The sequence below is a fragment of the Ahaetulla prasina genome, chromosome 1, assembly GCF_028640845.1.
Source record: "Ahaetulla prasina isolate Xishuangbanna chromosome 1, ASM2864084v1, whole genome shotgun sequence".
Lineage (NCBI taxonomy): Eukaryota > Metazoa > Chordata > Lepidosauria > Squamata > Colubridae > Ahaetulla > Ahaetulla prasina.
The window spans coordinates 308,154,144-308,171,860 of NC_080539.1; the positions used below are offsets into that span (position 1 = coordinate 308,154,144).

Genomic DNA, 17,717 nt, shown 5'->3' on the forward strand with positions numbered 1-17,717 from the left:
GCACCAGGTGCCATGGGTGCAATCCCAAAACATCTAGAGTACCACATGAAAACTATTGGCATTGAAAAATTATCCTCAGTCAGTTGCAAAAGGCAGCCTTATTTGGAACAGTTTACATCCTGCAACAATAGCTCTAACATCATCAAACAATGTCTGCCTATCTCTGGTCCTTGAGAAGGACTCAACAGGTAGATTAAAAATGCCAAATTCAGTCTAATCCGATGGACAGTTTGTTCAATCATAACTGAAAATGCATACAATATAATCTAATGCTTTTTATTACTTTCTGGCTTTTGAAGAAACCTTAAATTTTACGGATAATTTGAGGTATGCTATGAATAAAGATAAATAAACTATAACTAAAGTAATCTTGTGCAATTATCGCTGCAGTTGTATTTGTCAAAATTTATCTCAACAATATATTCAGCTACATAAGGCAGATGAGTGGATGAAAACACTGAAGAAATGCATTCTGACTTCATCTCGGTATTGCCAGAAGAATTACTGCTACACCAGATTTTTAGATTCTGAATTACAAAAAACTGATTAGCAGAAAGACATATGTAGAGCATGAAAGCTGCCAAATCAAACTCTTGCCACTGCTGGGAAACATTCCTGTTTGAAATCCTATGGAGCAGCTGGCACTGATAAGGCACTTCTGGCATTTCTATTTAAGATTACTCTTTATCCTAGTTTGTTATCCTTCTGATAACATTCACTTACAATTTTCTCTTACAACCCTGAGCAGTAAGATCTAGAGCTGGGTTCTCAGAAATTTTAATTGCTTCTTGCATTGCAGCTAACAGACCATTTCCTCCTTCTCCTCTGAGAGCAGGACCAAAACACTCCGGCCGTCGAATAAGAAGCTTAACAAGAACACAGGCATTTTCTTCAACACTTTCACCTGGAAACCGACAAAATACAGAATACAGTTATCTGAACAAAATATAAACCCAAATACAAAAGATCCAAGTGAAAATTACATCTTGGTAATCTTTGCAGTGTCTTCAAATTTTTGCCCATAAGACTGTACTATTAAACTCTGAGATCTATGCATATATTTTATTCTATGGTGGGAAGGAGAAAGAACCTGGATTTTCCGAAAAGAAACTGAAGCGGAAGAATATTGAAAACCATAGAATAACCTTAGAATTTTTTTCAGTTTCGATTTCGCAGCAAGGCTCCTTTCCTTTCCCTTCCCTTTATCGCTCTACTTTCAGTTGCTCTCAAACGCCATTTTAAACAATTAAAGGAAGGGGGGAAAAAAATTCTCTTTTTAAAGAAGGTGGAAGTCAGAAAGTCAAAAATACTTGCAAATCAATAATTGTTCACTCATGCTTCTTCTGTCTGCTTATAGAAATCCACAAAAAGAAATCAATTGTTAGCAGAAGTGGACACCTTCTTTTCCTGCTTTTGCAGAAGCGCACTGAATACTGGAGATTAAAGGAGGATTCAATGGGATTCGACCTTTCGGGACTTTGCATAACAAAAACAAAGCCCCTAGGGGAATCTACCACTCTCCCCCCCTGCTCTTTCTCTCTCTTTCAACCAGAGAGGGAAATTGAAGCCGGGAACAGCTGTTCGTTGCTGTTTTCACCGGCTTTTACCATATCCAGTGCGGAGTGCCATAAATTAGCACCCAGCGAGAAAGTCTACCAAGCGGAAGTCTACCTTAGAATTTTTTTTATTCTAAGAATCTGTAAATTGGAATTGGAAACAGTATCAGGCATCACACTGGCCTCTGAGAAAGCAAAGTAAATTGCAGCCCATCAAGTTAAAATTAACACAAAAAGGACCTTGTGCTGAAATAGAATGTGTGATAACAGAATACTAATATCCTTATCCTGGAGATGGGAAGGGTGTAGGGAGGTTGTGGGTGACCGATGTAAGAATCTCCCCATAGGAGTCAGAGGTTCAGTCTGCCAGACAGTTAGACACCTGTGTGCTTGCAAACAGACTGCACCATTACAGTCCAGAGGCCACTGTAATTGTTTTACACCCATCTAACCTTTATATTATTACTATCTGCATTTAAATCCTCTCTTACCTAACTGGCCAAACATTATTCTTCTCTGCCATGTGTATATTTATATACATGGTGCAATGAAATGGATTCTAATTTGTAAAAGTATATGTCATATAGAGTAGATTATTCTGTAGAGCAGAGGTGTCAAACTCAAGGTCCACAGCCCGCATCTGGCCTGCAGGGTGCTTAGATCTGGCCTGTGGGACAGCCCTAGAAACAGTGAAGAACCAGTCCACAGTGCCTCTGCCAGTAAAAACAGAGCTCGGGAGGGCCATGCACAGCCCTCGCGGGCTCTGTTTTCGCTGGCAGAGGATTGCAGGAGGCGGCTCCGTTGCAGCCGGAAATGGAGCTTGAGAGCCTATTTTCACTGGCAGAGCGCTCAGGCCACCACAGGTGCCCCTGACATGAGTGATGTCAAGCTGGCCATGCCCCCTGGCCACACACACACCCGGGCAGATCAAACACAACCCTGATGCAGCCCTCAATGAAATTTGAGTTTGATACCCCTGCTCTAGAGCAACAAAAGCTTTTAGTATACATTTGCAAATGTTTCTATACAGCCTGATGTTATATACACTATTAAAGTAGTTTCAGCTCTCACTCTGCTGTGCAGGGATAAGTCAAAAAATTAAATCTCAGCAATGCAGTCCTAACTCATGTCAATTCAATATTTATGCTTAAATGCCTTGGGTGTCTACATTAAATTTAAACAGAAAGATGTAATATAAATCAAATAAATAAATAAATAAATTACCATTAACAAAGACAGCAAATCTTAAGAATGAGAGATACCGTTCACCCTCTATGGGATTCCAACCAATATCAGGGTATCCGGCTGCTAAAAGCATTTGGCAGCTCTGAAGACCGCAGCCTGCCAAGTAGGTTACAACCTGTTCAATACAAACATGAATATCATTTTAGTCTTTGTTCTAAGCAATCAAAATCAAAGTGAGCTAAAACAACATATTGATATGTGTGAATGGGGGGGGGGATGCATGAAGAAACATGTATTTTAAACTTCCAAAAATATAAAGAACATAAGGAACCAATTTCTCTGGAGATAAACATTTTAACTGATAAGCAAGGCAATTGCTTTCAGAAGAAACTGATTTCTACAAATTTACTAGCAGACATAAAAATAGTTACAGCTGTGGGGACAAAAAAGGAGTTCATAACAAGAACTGAGAAAAATATGAGCAGACGGGAAGGACTGAATTCAAATAAAGTTTTTCTTCTTTCCCAAAAAGTGACTGGGACTGACAGATCAATGGATGAACCAAGGGATCAGTCAAGGATAGTCACCAACATAGGAATCCCTGATCAAATGCTTGAGAGCATCTCCAGGACAAACTTAGCTCCCTTTGTTGCCTGGACTCAACAAATCCTGTGAGCCCCCCTACCCCTCTCAGGGTCCATGTTGATTCTTCATAATACAATATAAATTAGGAAAATAAACATATCTGCAATGAGACCATTCTTGAGTGTCAATAACCATAAATAATATGCTACACATAAATAATACACTAAGAAAAACTAAGCCCCATTATGTAAGAGGAAAAGCTGCTATGAATCCACAGCCAGAAAACTCACTTCTTCATGTTTCAACACTGATGAGTTACCTATTCTGCAAGAAAGACAACTAAGATCAGAGAACATCAAGATTGTATAGCAAGTTATGATAAAATGAAAAGTTGTACAAGATGTTGAATAATTACTTTTTCTAGGTCTGGCTCCTCCAATGCAAGGGCAAGCTCATTATTGTCCATTACTGAAGCAGCTGCTACATCTAATGGAGTGGACCCTCTCATAGAAGGAGAAGCTGGAGGAAAAAGACATGATTATGTATAGAATTAAAAATATCAGGCATGTAGTTACATGCACTGTACAGCAGAGGGCAGCAGTTACTTTGCAGTTAGCTAAAGTTTAAACATTTGTGTTTTTTTCTCCATGGTTTATGGAGAGAATCCATTACTTGCTGATTGTTTCTTGTGCCTGTTGGTTTCCTTTCAGTTCAGCATTTTGTGGCTTAATTAGTGGAGATAATTCATCAACTTTCACTTTTCTGGTTTGTTCCTAATTGTTTTATTGTAATAAAATTATAATAAAATAATAAAGCAAAGTCATAACTTTGCATACTTAGGTATAAAATATCAATGGCAAAGTACTGTGAATGTTGTGTGCTCATCCAAATAGCATGATACTTTTGGAATCAAGCAGAAGCACTACCTGGTACTTTCCCATCCCATACAATAATTGACATGCATCATAAGAATAGATTGTGTCACTATACAGTACATGTCACATGAAGGTGTTTGCTGGAAACTAACAGTAAACAGCAAATACTTGCTTATGAAATGTTATAAAATAATCTTCACTTTCTGAAATACTTTCTGAATTTTTTTTCCCAGGATACGCAAACACAGAACTTTTTTAAAAAGATAATTAATAGAGGCCAGAGCTATTATGGTTCACAGATCATCATTGTAATTCTGGAATAATATCCAAACAGGTCAGTTTAAACATAAAATTAGAAAAATGGGTGGTTCAAAAATGTGAAATAAATATAAACTTCAAAGAATTCTATGAGTCTTCTTTTCAGATTTATAAATGTATGCTTACTGACTAATACTGTATACATTAGGATTTGTCTGGAGTAATAGTTTCATAACATTAGAATACCAATATAATATCCCAAACGTTGACCAGATCTCAACCCACTTGAGATACCTTATCTTTCATATGTAAGGTTTTAATCTTGAATAGTCACTTAAAAACCACCTAACAAATGTGTCTGGTTCAGTCTCATTGAATGTGGTGGACACAATAGGATTGTGCTCTATATCTTTTACAATATGATTTGTAAAAGGGTTTATAATTCTTTAACCTACAGCACAACTTACAAACCAGTTACATAAATAAAAAGAGTATCAATATGCAAAATATGTTAAATTAGGATTTAATGTAGCTAAATCAACTCAAGTGTTGATATGTCAAATTAGGTCAAATGACTATTAAAATTAAATAGCATACCAAGTCCAACACTGCTGTTTTCAAGTAAGTAGCTTAAATGCTCAAACATAGCTTTTTGGTTTTGGCGACTGATCCGGCAAAAATAGCAAAGAAACCGACAACAACTTGCTACCATTTTAGGAAAAGCAATCTGTGGAAGAAAAACACTGTTAAATAATCTGTATATTTTCTATTTAAATATTCATACAAAATGTTCTTCTCTGCTGTTTTGCATCAATTACTTTAATAATACCAATGGAGAATGTGCAAAAATCAGGAGACTACTTAGGATTGCCAACAGAGAGAGTATTTTCAGCAATGATTCTGTCAAGGGATTCTGTCAATTGCCTCCTCTTTTGAGTGGCAAATCAGGCCATAAACTTCAAGAATATTTGTGGAATACTTTTGGTAACATTACAGTTCTTTGGGTACATGAATGTAAGTATGCTTGTTGCAGAATGTAAGTATACTTTGTTGGCCGAATGAATGATTTGCAGGGAATATTTATGCAAAGTCACAATTAGTATGAATCTAATTAATAGATGAATCTAAATTAATAGAACCGAACTGAAAATTAATCAAAGAACAAGGTTGTTGTATTTTACAGGGAAAATTGAATTGACAATTTCAATGTATACATAAAAGAAAGAAAACTGTGGCAAATACACAAATTTACAGTATGTATCTTGAAAGAATATTTACTACCAATGAGAGAATGGGTGGAGAATTTTTAAGATGTACACATGAGGATAAAAAGATATTGGGTAATCTGTTGTGTATTGTGAAGAATCAACATTTGTCAAAAGTAGTTAAAGTATTTGTGTTTATGCCTACTTTGGAAGGATAAGTAGGACATAACATGAGAAGAAAAACTAAGTTAAACACAGTATAAATGGGAAGTAAAAATGTAAAGAAAAAATAGGAAATATGAATAAGGCTGACGTAAGAAGGTTTTACAATTATAGGAAGATAAAGAAAGTATAATGGATTGTGTTAATGTTAACTAGCTATAGTTATGCTTTGTTTTCTTTTTCATATCTCATGGTTTTAATTTCTTTGGGTTACTTTTTCTTTGGTTGTGACATCATCTTACTATTTAGCTCACCAAAAACAAGTTAAGGTTATGTATAGTATACACATTTGCATGTAAAGTTATGGTAAACTTAATTATTAAAACCTTAGCTTTAAAGTGCTCACAAAATATGAATCCTGGAACCTGTGCTAATTTCTGACTTGGGTTTTTTTCCCTAAGGAAAATTAGAAAGATGCATTATATTTATCATTCTTTTTTACTGTCAAAATTCAAAATATTACAGCATAAACTCTAACTTTGGTCCACATGCCTTTATTTTCATATGCTATAATATTTGTATCATTGGTATAAACAATTACTGGAACTCTCAAAAAAGTATGTATCATCTGACCTTATTATATATTCTGGAGGTACAACATGCTTTTCACTCTTTGCTCTGTAAATAGCGTAATGTAATGATTAAAGTGCTGGATTTACCTTTAGCTTCTAAAGGTAAAGGTAAAGGTTTCCCTTGCACATATGTGCTAGTCGTTCCTGACTCTAGGGGGCAGTGCTCAACTCCATTTCAAAGCCGAAGAGCCAGCACTGCCTGAAGACATCCCCATGGTCATGTGGCCAGCATGACTAACTGCCAAAGGTGCATAGAACACTGTTACCTTCCCACCGAAGATAGTCCCTATTTTTCTATTTACATTTTTACGTGCTTTTGAACTGCTAGGTTGGCAGAAGCTGGGACAAGTAACGGGAGCTCACTCCGTTATGTGCACTAGCTGTTCAAACCGCTGAACTGCCGACCTTTCGATCGACAAGCTCAATGTCTTAGCCACTGAGTCACTGCATCCCTTCTTCTGTGTCCCAATCTTCTACTCAACAACATGAATTGACTTTGGAGAAGTCATCTCTCTAGCCAAATATTTATGAGAAATTCAAAATATTTCTAAATTATTATGTATGTAGTAACAGAAGTGAAAACCCAGCAATTTCTATCTAATACTAAAAGCATTTGCATTATGGAGAACATGTCTGGGTCAATACTCAAAGCCATTAGCAATTTTTTTTCCTGTCATCTTAAAACATTAGTCATTTACATTTTTGAGAAAAATGCCACAATCATTCAAGTGTCAAATTGCAGAGCACCACAGTAATCATTAAACCTCCTAAAGTATCTGCATTAAAATTACTTTAGAATTCAGCAGCTTGAATAAAAATAAATGGTACTCTATTGCACCAAATCTTGTTGACAGCAGGCAATTATTTTATGAAGATTTTTTCCTGCTAACTTTAACACTGTTAAAATGTATGAAGAGGCAAGTATACTATATAAACTAAGTTTTGACCAATTATAGATGCAATCTAATGATGAAATAAATTTCATTTTATAATTTTTTTAATTAATTGTATATGGGATAAAACTGAACAAATTACGGATTACAGTGTATACAAATAAGCAAACAGCCATTCATAAGATAGAACAAACTAAAATACACAGGTTAATAAACAGCAACAATTCTCACTCTAAATGGAATGGATTTTCTCTTTTTGGTGAAATTTTGTTTCATAAGCTTCTATTTGAACTGAAAAGACTGTTATTGTCTTAAGTGAACTGCCACTTACTATATGCTGAATACTGTATATGTTTATCATCTCTTTATTGTAAGTAGTTTTCTTCTATTTGTCTCAGAAATAAGTCGACAATGGACTATTATGCTGTGGTCCCTTGGGTGATTGTTGGCTTACCTGTATAGATTGACATCCATTCAATTCATGCTGTTTTGAATTCAATCAATAGGTTTCACTTTATTACATCATCATCCTCTTTTAACGACACCATAATCCATTGCGGGGTGGAGTCTGGGCAACTGAATGGAGCTGAGTGTTTACTGGCCAGATGCCCTTCCTGTTGCCAATATGGAGTTTTATTCAGCAGATATATTCTCAGTGTGCCCAGAGAGAGAAATATCTGCCTCTACCTAGGATCAAACTCATAGCCTCCTGATTGTGAGGTGAAAGCTCCACCTCTAGACCACCGAACTACTCGTTTCACCTTATTACATATGCATAGCATTTTTATACTATACCCCTTACTTATAGTAGGCTTAGAACACCACAAATATAAAAGAAATCACCTGAGATTTATCTCCTCCAAGCACATTTACCATTACTTCCATAACTGTCTCATGCATACCCAGGACTCTCATAAGATTAGGGTGCTGATAAAATACTTTGTTGTTCATTATATCTCTAAGTGAGAAAAAAAATTAAAGGCAGTACCATTCTTAGTTCCACAATTCAAAACATATTAGAAAAGAATATTAGAATATATTCTAATTCTAAGGGGGTAACAGAAATTACAAGTTTAGTGTCATAAAAAAGACAACTTTGCTCAATAATAAGTGACAAGGTTTGCATACATTAGTTCTATTAAATCTAAATCAGCTTGTTAAAACAGAAAAAGAATTTAGGATTGACTCTTGAATTAATTGATTATGTGGTTTGGGTTTTGTTCTACTTGTTTTGTTCCCATTTTTAATCAGACTCAGGAGTCTCAGAAAGGGAGGTATTGAACTACTCTCTTATAAATTCATTCCTTAAAATTTCATATGTAGATGTGATTTTTAAAAGGAAATAAGGAAAAAGGAAATAAAACAGACACAATATTTGAGAAATGAAACAGGTAAATAGTTCTGACTTATTGTGAAATATAGTACTGATAATTTATCTTGAGTCAGTGTTGACTTTCATTAATCATGTAGCAGGGACAATCTGTCCTCATCTTAATCCTTCAGGTTTTCATGGGATGGCATGCACTAACTTTAATACGAAAACAAGGAGGTTACTTGCCTGTTTTATAACATTAATCGGTTGTTATTTGATCAATACAGAAGGTTTGAAAAAAATCTTGCACCTTAAGCCCTGGAGGACCTTTGCCACAGAAAGTCCTGCACTAATGACAATCTGAACAGTCTTGTAACAAAACCAATCAGGTTGAAAAATGGGCATAGAGTACATCTTAACTAAGAATCAATAAAGCTGAATGTTCTAACTGTATTTTAAGGCATTAAAGAATTTATTTCTTACCCTAGGCCATTAATCATTAGCAATTCTTCTTCTTTTCCCATCCTGACACTGAGAAGTGAACGAATTTGCCCCAGTGCTTCTAATAAGTTGATTGTGTCTTGCACGGAGGCAGCACTTATAGTATAAGATTTCCTCAGTGCGTGCAGCAGCTCACCAATGCTATCATACTGCCTTCGAAGTAAGTTAAACATAATGCGAACTAATTCTGGGTCTTGGATCTGATCTTCCTGTGCCCAGCGAACCATAGTTTGAGATATCAGCTCTTTCAGAGAAACTGCGATAGAAGGGGAAAGGAGAAAAAGAGAAAATACAAACTAATCTTGTCATAAAAGCTTGTCAAAAGCTTGTTGCAATTAAGGAATCTGAAATTCTAATTCGCAATGATTACTTAAAGAATTTAGGAATTAGAATTTCATCTTGGGTGGGAACAGCTGGTAGTCACAGCCCTGCCAATTATGCAATGACCTTATGTAGATAAGTTGCGGGCCAACAATGCGTTGTTATCTGCCTTCTCTTATCCTTGAATGAGGGAAGAAATCATTGATTACCCCTTTTGCAATTAAAGGAGCACAAGTGGCTGTATTACTGATATAGGAGATACTTCTATTCATGAAATGCGAATGTACTTCACACAATTCCAACAGACATTCAAGGCACATACTCATATCCTTTGTGATTCCTAATAGCTGGCTTTTGATGGCAGTAAACCAAACTCCAGTTTGCCATCTTTTCCACTGACTATCACTTTAGTATCACTTTATTCTCTCTCTCTCTCCCCCCTGCAAATATGTGCCACTGAATTCATAGATTTATAGACCTGAATTGGAGAATGAAAAGCTAACATAACAAGTGGAATTTTTACTTACTTTAGGTGAAAAAAATATAGTCCCAAGGTTTACTAAAACTCTATGGTTCTACTAAGAATTGAAAGAAAGGTGGATCATGCAATCCTCGTAGGTAAACCTCCCCCCAAGAGGCACATAGGCAAGAGCAAATCTCTTTCTTCTATGATTTATGATGACAAGATTCCACTGTTCAGTGGAATTTAAACCATTAATTGAGCCAGCTGTCTATTATACATGGGACTTCAGGAATACACCAGCACTTGTTTTCAAATATCTAAAGCATGAAGTTGTGAAGCATGAAGAAATTCATGGTGTGCTGTGCATATCGGCCTACCTGACCCATATTATTTTGCACTTCCCATGAGAATCATCATTTAGAGATGAAGAAAAATTTATATACTAACATGATTATATGTGCCATACAGATATCAATGAAATAGAAATTTTGAGAGACAATATTTGAATTCTTAAGTTCAAGGAGTGCCCAGAACTTTATTTCCGATTTCACAAAATGAGACAAAACATTCCAGATATCTTTAAAACAACAAAAAATAACCATCTTCTATATTCTGGGACGTCTAGGTGAGGATTAGTGAGCTAAAAAGTCTCAAAATGAGTGAATAGCTATTACCAAAAACACAGGTTCCAAGGAAACTCTCTGGAAAAGGAGAGAATCTGAGATTGTCCATTTATGTTTCAGACAGCTTCTCCTCATGTGAAGACCACAGGACACTCTTTGTCTGGGAGACAAAGAGAAGCCATCAAACTCTCAGATGTGGTTAAGTCTTTTAAAAAATATTGGGTGTATTAACCTCACTTCCTAATCACCTTCAGAAATTAAGTATTTAGCTACCTTAAGTTTAATAGAGATCTTCAAAATAACATGTTTGCAAAGCCACCTGGCAAGTTTACCTTCATTCCAGAATAAAAGAAAAAATAACTAGGAGCTGAAGAACTTAAATAATTTGAAATAAATGGATCCAACGGATTCCAAAGAAACACAATTACCAACCTAATCCAAATGGAGACACCGCCCAAGAACCAAGACACAGAACAAGACAACGGCATCGCCCTTCTCCCGTACATCAAAGGCACCACAGATAAAATCAGCAAAATTCTCCACAAACACAACATCAAGACAGCCTTCTGCACAGACCAAAAAATAGCCAACATCTTAAGAAACCCCAAAGACAAGATCCATCTAGAAAACCAAGGAGTCTATGAAATACCATGCAAAGTCTGCCCAGCCACATACATTGGACAAACTAATAGGAGAATAAATGTATGCATCGCAGAACACAAGAGCGCAGTAAGAAAAGAAGAAAAAACCTCCTCCCTTTTCCAGCACCTTAAAACCACAGGACATGAAATTGATTTTGAAGGAACCAAATTAATCTCCAAAACTGAACACTATAACAAGAGAATAATTATGGAAGCCATCGAAATAGAGAAACACCCCCACAACATGAACAAACAGGATGACACCTCCCGCCTACCAGACATCTGGAAACTGGCCTTAGTCAACAAACGAGTCCCAGCCATGAAAATTGACACCAGATCCAGGATAACACAAAACGCCACCACCAATCATCCTCACCAGATTCAAACCCAAACCCATCCCACAGACGAAACACAACCACCATCCAGAAGCCAGACCATGCTGGCACCACTGGCTGCTGCGTTCCTCTCCGATCCCCACGCAAAGCAAGCTGACACATGCCAGGAACACATGCCAGGACCTCGGACTTGGAGCCAGGCCAGGGCCCAGGATGCTGCATCACAGCTATCTGCTCAAGACATCACATCACAGAACTCCAGAGGCCACAACACCAAAGCTCAGGAACAAAAGACTAGGATCTGCGAGGCAGCCGACCAATCTGCAAACACCCACTCCATCTACCAATCAAGATGCAACCACACAGCAGCTCTGACCACGCTATATATATATATATATGACTTGGACGAGGGGATAGATGGGGAACTCATCAAATTTGCAGATGACACCAAGCTGGCAGGAATAGCCAACACTCCAGAAGATAGGCTCAAGTTACAGAAAGATCTTGACAGACTTGAACATTGGGCGCTAACTAACAAAATGAAATTCAACAGTGAAAAAAGTAAGGTTCTACATTTAGGCCAAAAAAACAAAATGCACCAGTACCGTATATGTGGTACCTTGCTCAATAGTAGTACCTGTGAGAGGGATCTTGGAGTCCTAGTGGATAACCATCTAGATATGAGCCAGCAGTGTGCAGCAGCTGTTAAAAAGCCAACACAGTTCTGGGCTGCATAAACAGAGGATAGAATCAAGATCACGTGAAGTGCTAGTACCACTTTATAATGCCTTGGTAAGGCCACACTTGGAATATTGCATCCAGTTTTGGACGCCACGATGTAAAAAGATGTTGAGACTCTAGAAAGAGTGCAGAGAAGAGCAACAAAGATGATTAGGGACTGGAGGATAAAACATATGAAGAACGGTTGCAGGAACTGGGTATGTCTAGTTTAACAAAAAGAAGGACTAGGGGAGACATGATAGCAGTGTTCCAATATCTCAGGGGCTGCCACAGAGAAGTGGGAGTTGGGCTGTTCTCCAGAGCACCTGAGGGTAGAACAAGAAGCAATGGGTGGAAACTGATCAAGGAAAGAAGCAACTTAGAACTAAGGAGAAATTTCCTGACAGTTAGAACAATTAATCAGTGGAACGACTTGCCTGCAGAAGTTGTGAATGCTCCAACACTGGAAATTTTTAAGAAAATGTTGGATAACCATCTGACTGAGATGGTGTAGGGTTTCCTGCCTGGGCAGGGGGTTGGACTAGAAGGCCTCCAAGGTCCCTTCCAACTCTGATGTTATGTTATGTTATATATATATATAGGTCTTTGGTTGTTCGGGTTTTCTCCCGTGTAAGATTGGAAGTGTCTTGGCGACGTTTCGACGAAGTCTCATTCGTCATCTTCAGGCTTCAGCTTCGTGCTTCTGGGAGCAATGTGTGATCGCAGCTGTTTCTTCCTTTTAACTGCTAGTGGGGGTTTGAATTGATTGGGTGGGAGCTTGGCTGTGCTCTGATTGGATGGGGGTTTTTCTGTGCTCTGATTGGCTGGGGTGTGTCCTGTGTTGGTGGGGGCTTGGTTGTGCTCAGTCTAGTCTGTGCTGCAGGGGGATTTGAGCTGGTGAGCTGCATAGCTGTTGTTTGGCTTTGTGGTCGTGCTACATCTTCATAGTGGGTGTCAGTCTGCTGCATGAATGGATTGGAGGGGTTTGAAATGGCTAATGTTGCAGCTGCGGTCTGGCTTCTGGTCCTTGGTCGTGCTTCATGATCAGTGTGGGTTTGGGTCTGCTTTCTGGGTGGATGTGCGGTGGTGACATCCTGTGTGGACCTTGTGAGTGTGGGTCTGGTGTCATTCCTTGTGTTAGGGACTCGTTTGTCAATAAAGCCGGTGAGAACCCACACTGATCATGAAACACGACCAAGGACCAGAAGCCAGACCACAGCTGCAACATTAGCCATTTCAAACCTCTCCAATCCATACATGCAGCAGACTGACACCGACTATGAAGATGTAGCATGACCACAAACACGAAGCCAAACAACAGCAATGCAGCTCACCAGCTCAAATCCCCCTGCAATTCAGACTAATCTGAGCACAACCAAGCCCCCACCCAAACAGGACACACCCCCAGCCAATCAGAGCACAAAAAACCCCATTCAATCAGAGCACAGCCAAGCTCCCACCCAATCAGTTCAAACCCACACTAGCAGTTAAAAAGAAACAGCTGCAATCACACATTGCTCCCAGAAGCATGAAGCTGAAGCCTGAAGATGACGAATGAGACTTCGTCGAAACGTCGCCAAGACACTTCCAATTTTACGTGGGAGAAAACCCGAATAACCAAAGACCTACATACAAACACCCGCGAAAACCTCAGAAAACAAATACACACACACACACACACACACACACACACACACACATATACACATACATATATATATATATATATATATATATATATATATATATATATATATATATATATATATATATACATATATATATATACATACATACATATATATATATATATATATATATATATACACATACACACACACACACACATATACACCCTTATGGAAACAAAATTGTTTAGTCTATTTTAAGTCATCATAGAAATTTGAGTTGCTGCGCTGTCAGAAATTGGGCACTATAAGGGATTGAAGATTCCAAGCAGAAAAAGAAAAATGAAAAAAAAAAAAGAGAGAGAAAAAGGCTTGTCTTTTGGTTTTGGTCAGCATTGAAAGAAAAGGATAGAGAATGGCATGATATATTAAATACTTCAGGAGATCTTTGAAGAATAGGATAAGAATATAGCAGCCACAATGTCAGCAGTCATGTCTGCTTCTATTAATAGATTACTTTCCAAAAATTGTTAAAGAAGAAATGACAGATTTGAAAGAGAATTCCATGGAAGACCTTGTCTTTTACTACTGTTATTAAAATTTTCAATGAAAATATTTTTTACAAAAAAAATGGGATTCAAATTCATAAATTGCTAGGAATTATTTTTAAATGGAATTCCATACTTGCAGCAAAGATGGGAGGTTACATAAATGCCTGAAAGTGACTTATTGATTATTTTCAGACTGTTGCATAAAGGAAAGGAAAGTCCGTTAATGAATTCTTCCTGTCTAGGCAGCATGGTGCTGCAAGTCACTTAATTCATTTTTACTTCAACAGGATAAAGCACTTGTACATAAGTAAACTAGAAACTGATAAATTAATAAATTGATAAAGGACAATCTTGGTTTAGTAGACAAGATCAACATTTGGCAAAGATGCTTCAAATGTGGAGTAGCCTTGACCTTTCTGATCTGAACTGGGAAAGGAGAGTTCCTCAGACTATAACAGAGAAATGAAAAACCTGCAGAAATATATAAATGTATTGGTCTAGTAAATTCTTCGTTGATGCTGCTCAAAACACCTAATAGAAAGGCTTGTTTTGTCCTGAAACTAAAAGTTACACTCTTGATTATGCCTGCAAACACTGGCAAAGCAGTGGACTAGCTACTGTGACCAGGGTAGGTGGGAACGGGGAAGAATAAAAGCAAGAAATGGTGGGTATCGGAGTTTTACAAAGCTTAAGGGGGTTTTCTATCTGCATAGAGATCTTCTCTTGAAGTTCCTTTTCTAGTTAGAGCTGCCTGGAGGAAGGTTTATGAAAGAGTCTCGAGGGAATAAGATCACTTGGAGCTATAAATGAACTAAAGAAAAGTTCAAATGAAGCTTTTTATTCTAACCAAATAACACTGAGCTTGGTTTCAAAACAAAATATTACAAGAGATATACATTTAAGGGGAAAAGCTTCCATATCATAGCAAATCATATCTTTAAAAGAAACCACCAAAGGACTCCTGCAAAAAAAAAAAGCATTGGAGACCTAGCTTTAATTGCTTTTTCAGCAGGAAGTTTTGAAAGCTTATTGTAAAAGCATTAGGGTAGCAGCTCAAAGGAAAGATGCAGTGCTTATCATCTTGTCCTGAATTTAATCATTCATTAGATTTGGTTACAACACCACTCTTTGCAGACAGACACGGACAATTAGAGTCTGAGGGAGGCAGTGAGGTGGAAAGGCTGGCATTTCATTCTTTTGAGACAGATAAGACAGGGTTTCTCTGCAACTTTTAAACTAATGGGCTTCAATTCCCATGGTGGCTAAGAAATTCTGGCAGTTGAAGTCTACGCATTTTAAAGTTGCTGAGGCTGACAAACAATGTTATAGACATTGTCAAAAAAACAAGACAAATGTCTGGTTTTGGCTTGAACTTCGGCGGACGCGTTTAGCCATGGCCATGGCCAAGTCCAAGAACCATACTACACACAAGCAATCTTGCAAATGGCACAGAAATGGCATTAAGAAACCCAGGTCACATACATACGAATCTCTGAAGGGGGTGGATCCCAAATTCCTGAGGAATATGTGCTTTGTGAAGAAGCACAACAAGAAAGGACTGAAAAAAAATGCGGGCTAATAATACTAAAAATGCTAAATAACCAGCCTGACTTTCTATAGCGAAGGGAACTACCTTGATTAGTAATTGGATGACAATTTTTCCATGTACCCTCTTTCACGCAAAATATTTTATATTAATAAAAATAAATGTAATAATAAAAAAAGACAAGACAAATGTATTTCGAATACACTGTTCCTTTTCTTTAACAAAACTTTATCTAAAATGAGACAATTTTAATCAACACCCTAAAGCTGAAGAATATCTATCCGTGAAATATGATCAGAGAAGAAAATTAGTACACACATATCAGGTGTTCACCGCAATTCTTTTAAATGGTCTGTTCTAAAAAGAAAAAAGAAGCAGTTATATTCTTAGAAGAAATCTATGTGAGATCATAACACTGTTCCCAGACCAAGAAAAAACATAGTTTTTCTTTTGCTAAAAAAAAACCTATACACATGCTTATCTATTCCTATTATCTATTCCTATTATTCCTATTATCCCAAATGGGGATTAAGAAACTTTATTATCTCCTCTGCAAACTAGCTCACACAGTGATTTAAACATCCATGGTAAAATCTAAAATTAAACAAAAACATCACAAATAACATCAGTAAAACCATACCAACTAACTACATTCCTTCTCCAGTAAAAATCTTCCTTTCATAAGTAAATTGACAGAATAGAATTATTCAGATCAACCTGAACCTAATATTAATTTAAGACTCTCATGAGTTTTGGGCTTGTAACTCCGTACCTAAAATGGAAGCATGACATATTTAACCCATGACACTATTCTAGATTGAATAGCTGATTAATTCCTTAATTTAAATTCCAGATGGACTGAACTCTAGATCTCTCTTGCCTATAAGATAGATAGCACTTCTTGTGCATGAGAAATTGCAAAGTTATCGTTCATCCAAACCTATCATTTAGTTTAAGGCATAGTGCTATGAATATAAATTCTTACTAGGATATTTTTCTTCTTCTTCTGTTGCCTCTCTCTTTTCCGTTTTTTGTATTCCTTTTATTTTATATATCAAAGAACATAGTTTTCCAGCCCATGAAATATTTTCTTCCTCTTCTTTTTCTTCATCTAATGGAATACCTAGTGTGTATAACAACAAGAAAAATAGTATACTTGCAATATTCTAATTATTAAAGAACCATCTTAATGCATCTCATGCAGTAATTAAACAAGCACAATCTTTCAAGGAAGGGCTGCCAGTGAAAATAAAAAAGGAAACTTTATTGCAAAGAACAGAATAAACATCAATGAATGGGAGAGGTGAGCAAATGGCTGAATGAGGATTTAATCATGCTGTACTGTGTAAATTCCTGAAGTTTACAGCCCAGACCAGGTCAATGGACATTAAATTATGTTAGGGAAGTTAATGAGTAACAGCAAGTGGTAGCATCCAACTGACCTTAATTAATCTTGAAAATGTTAAATAGATTGGATCTGATCAGTATGTTGATGGGAGATCACCAATGAGAATACCAATGGCTGAAAAAAAGCTTCCTATTGAATAGCAATAATAAACCATATCTATACTGCTACCCAAAAAACTATATGGACATATCCACATAATAATAACCAGGAGTTACGCTCCATTTAAGAGGTACTTCATTTTTTTTCTGGGGAAAAGGAGAAATGTTAAAAACCAGCTCAGTGAGATCTACTGCTAGAAAAAAAATGTGATTATTCAA

At 37.0% G+C, this 17,717-nt stretch overlaps 1 protein-coding gene across 1 annotated transcript in view; it reads right to left on the reverse strand.

Moving 5' to 3' along the window:
- The window catches only part of RYR3 (ryanodine receptor 3), a 343,388-nt gene that overhangs the window by 150,563 nt on the left and 175,108 nt on the right, over nt 1-17,717 (reverse strand). The window contains exons 38-44 of the mRNA XM_058162131.1: nt 16,978-17,115; nt 9,147-9,420; nt 8,195-8,309; nt 5,057-5,186; nt 3,742-3,845; nt 2,781-2,916; nt 724-904 (exon numbers count right to left, since the gene is read on the reverse strand). Of these exons, the coding sequence (XP_058018114.1) occupies nt 724-904; nt 2,781-2,916; nt 3,742-3,845; nt 5,057-5,186; nt 8,195-8,309; nt 9,147-9,420; nt 16,978-17,115 (1,078 nt within the window). The remainder of the gene's footprint in view (nt 1-723; nt 905-2,780; nt 2,917-3,741; nt 3,846-5,056; nt 5,187-8,194; nt 8,310-9,146; nt 9,421-16,977; nt 17,116-17,717) is intronic.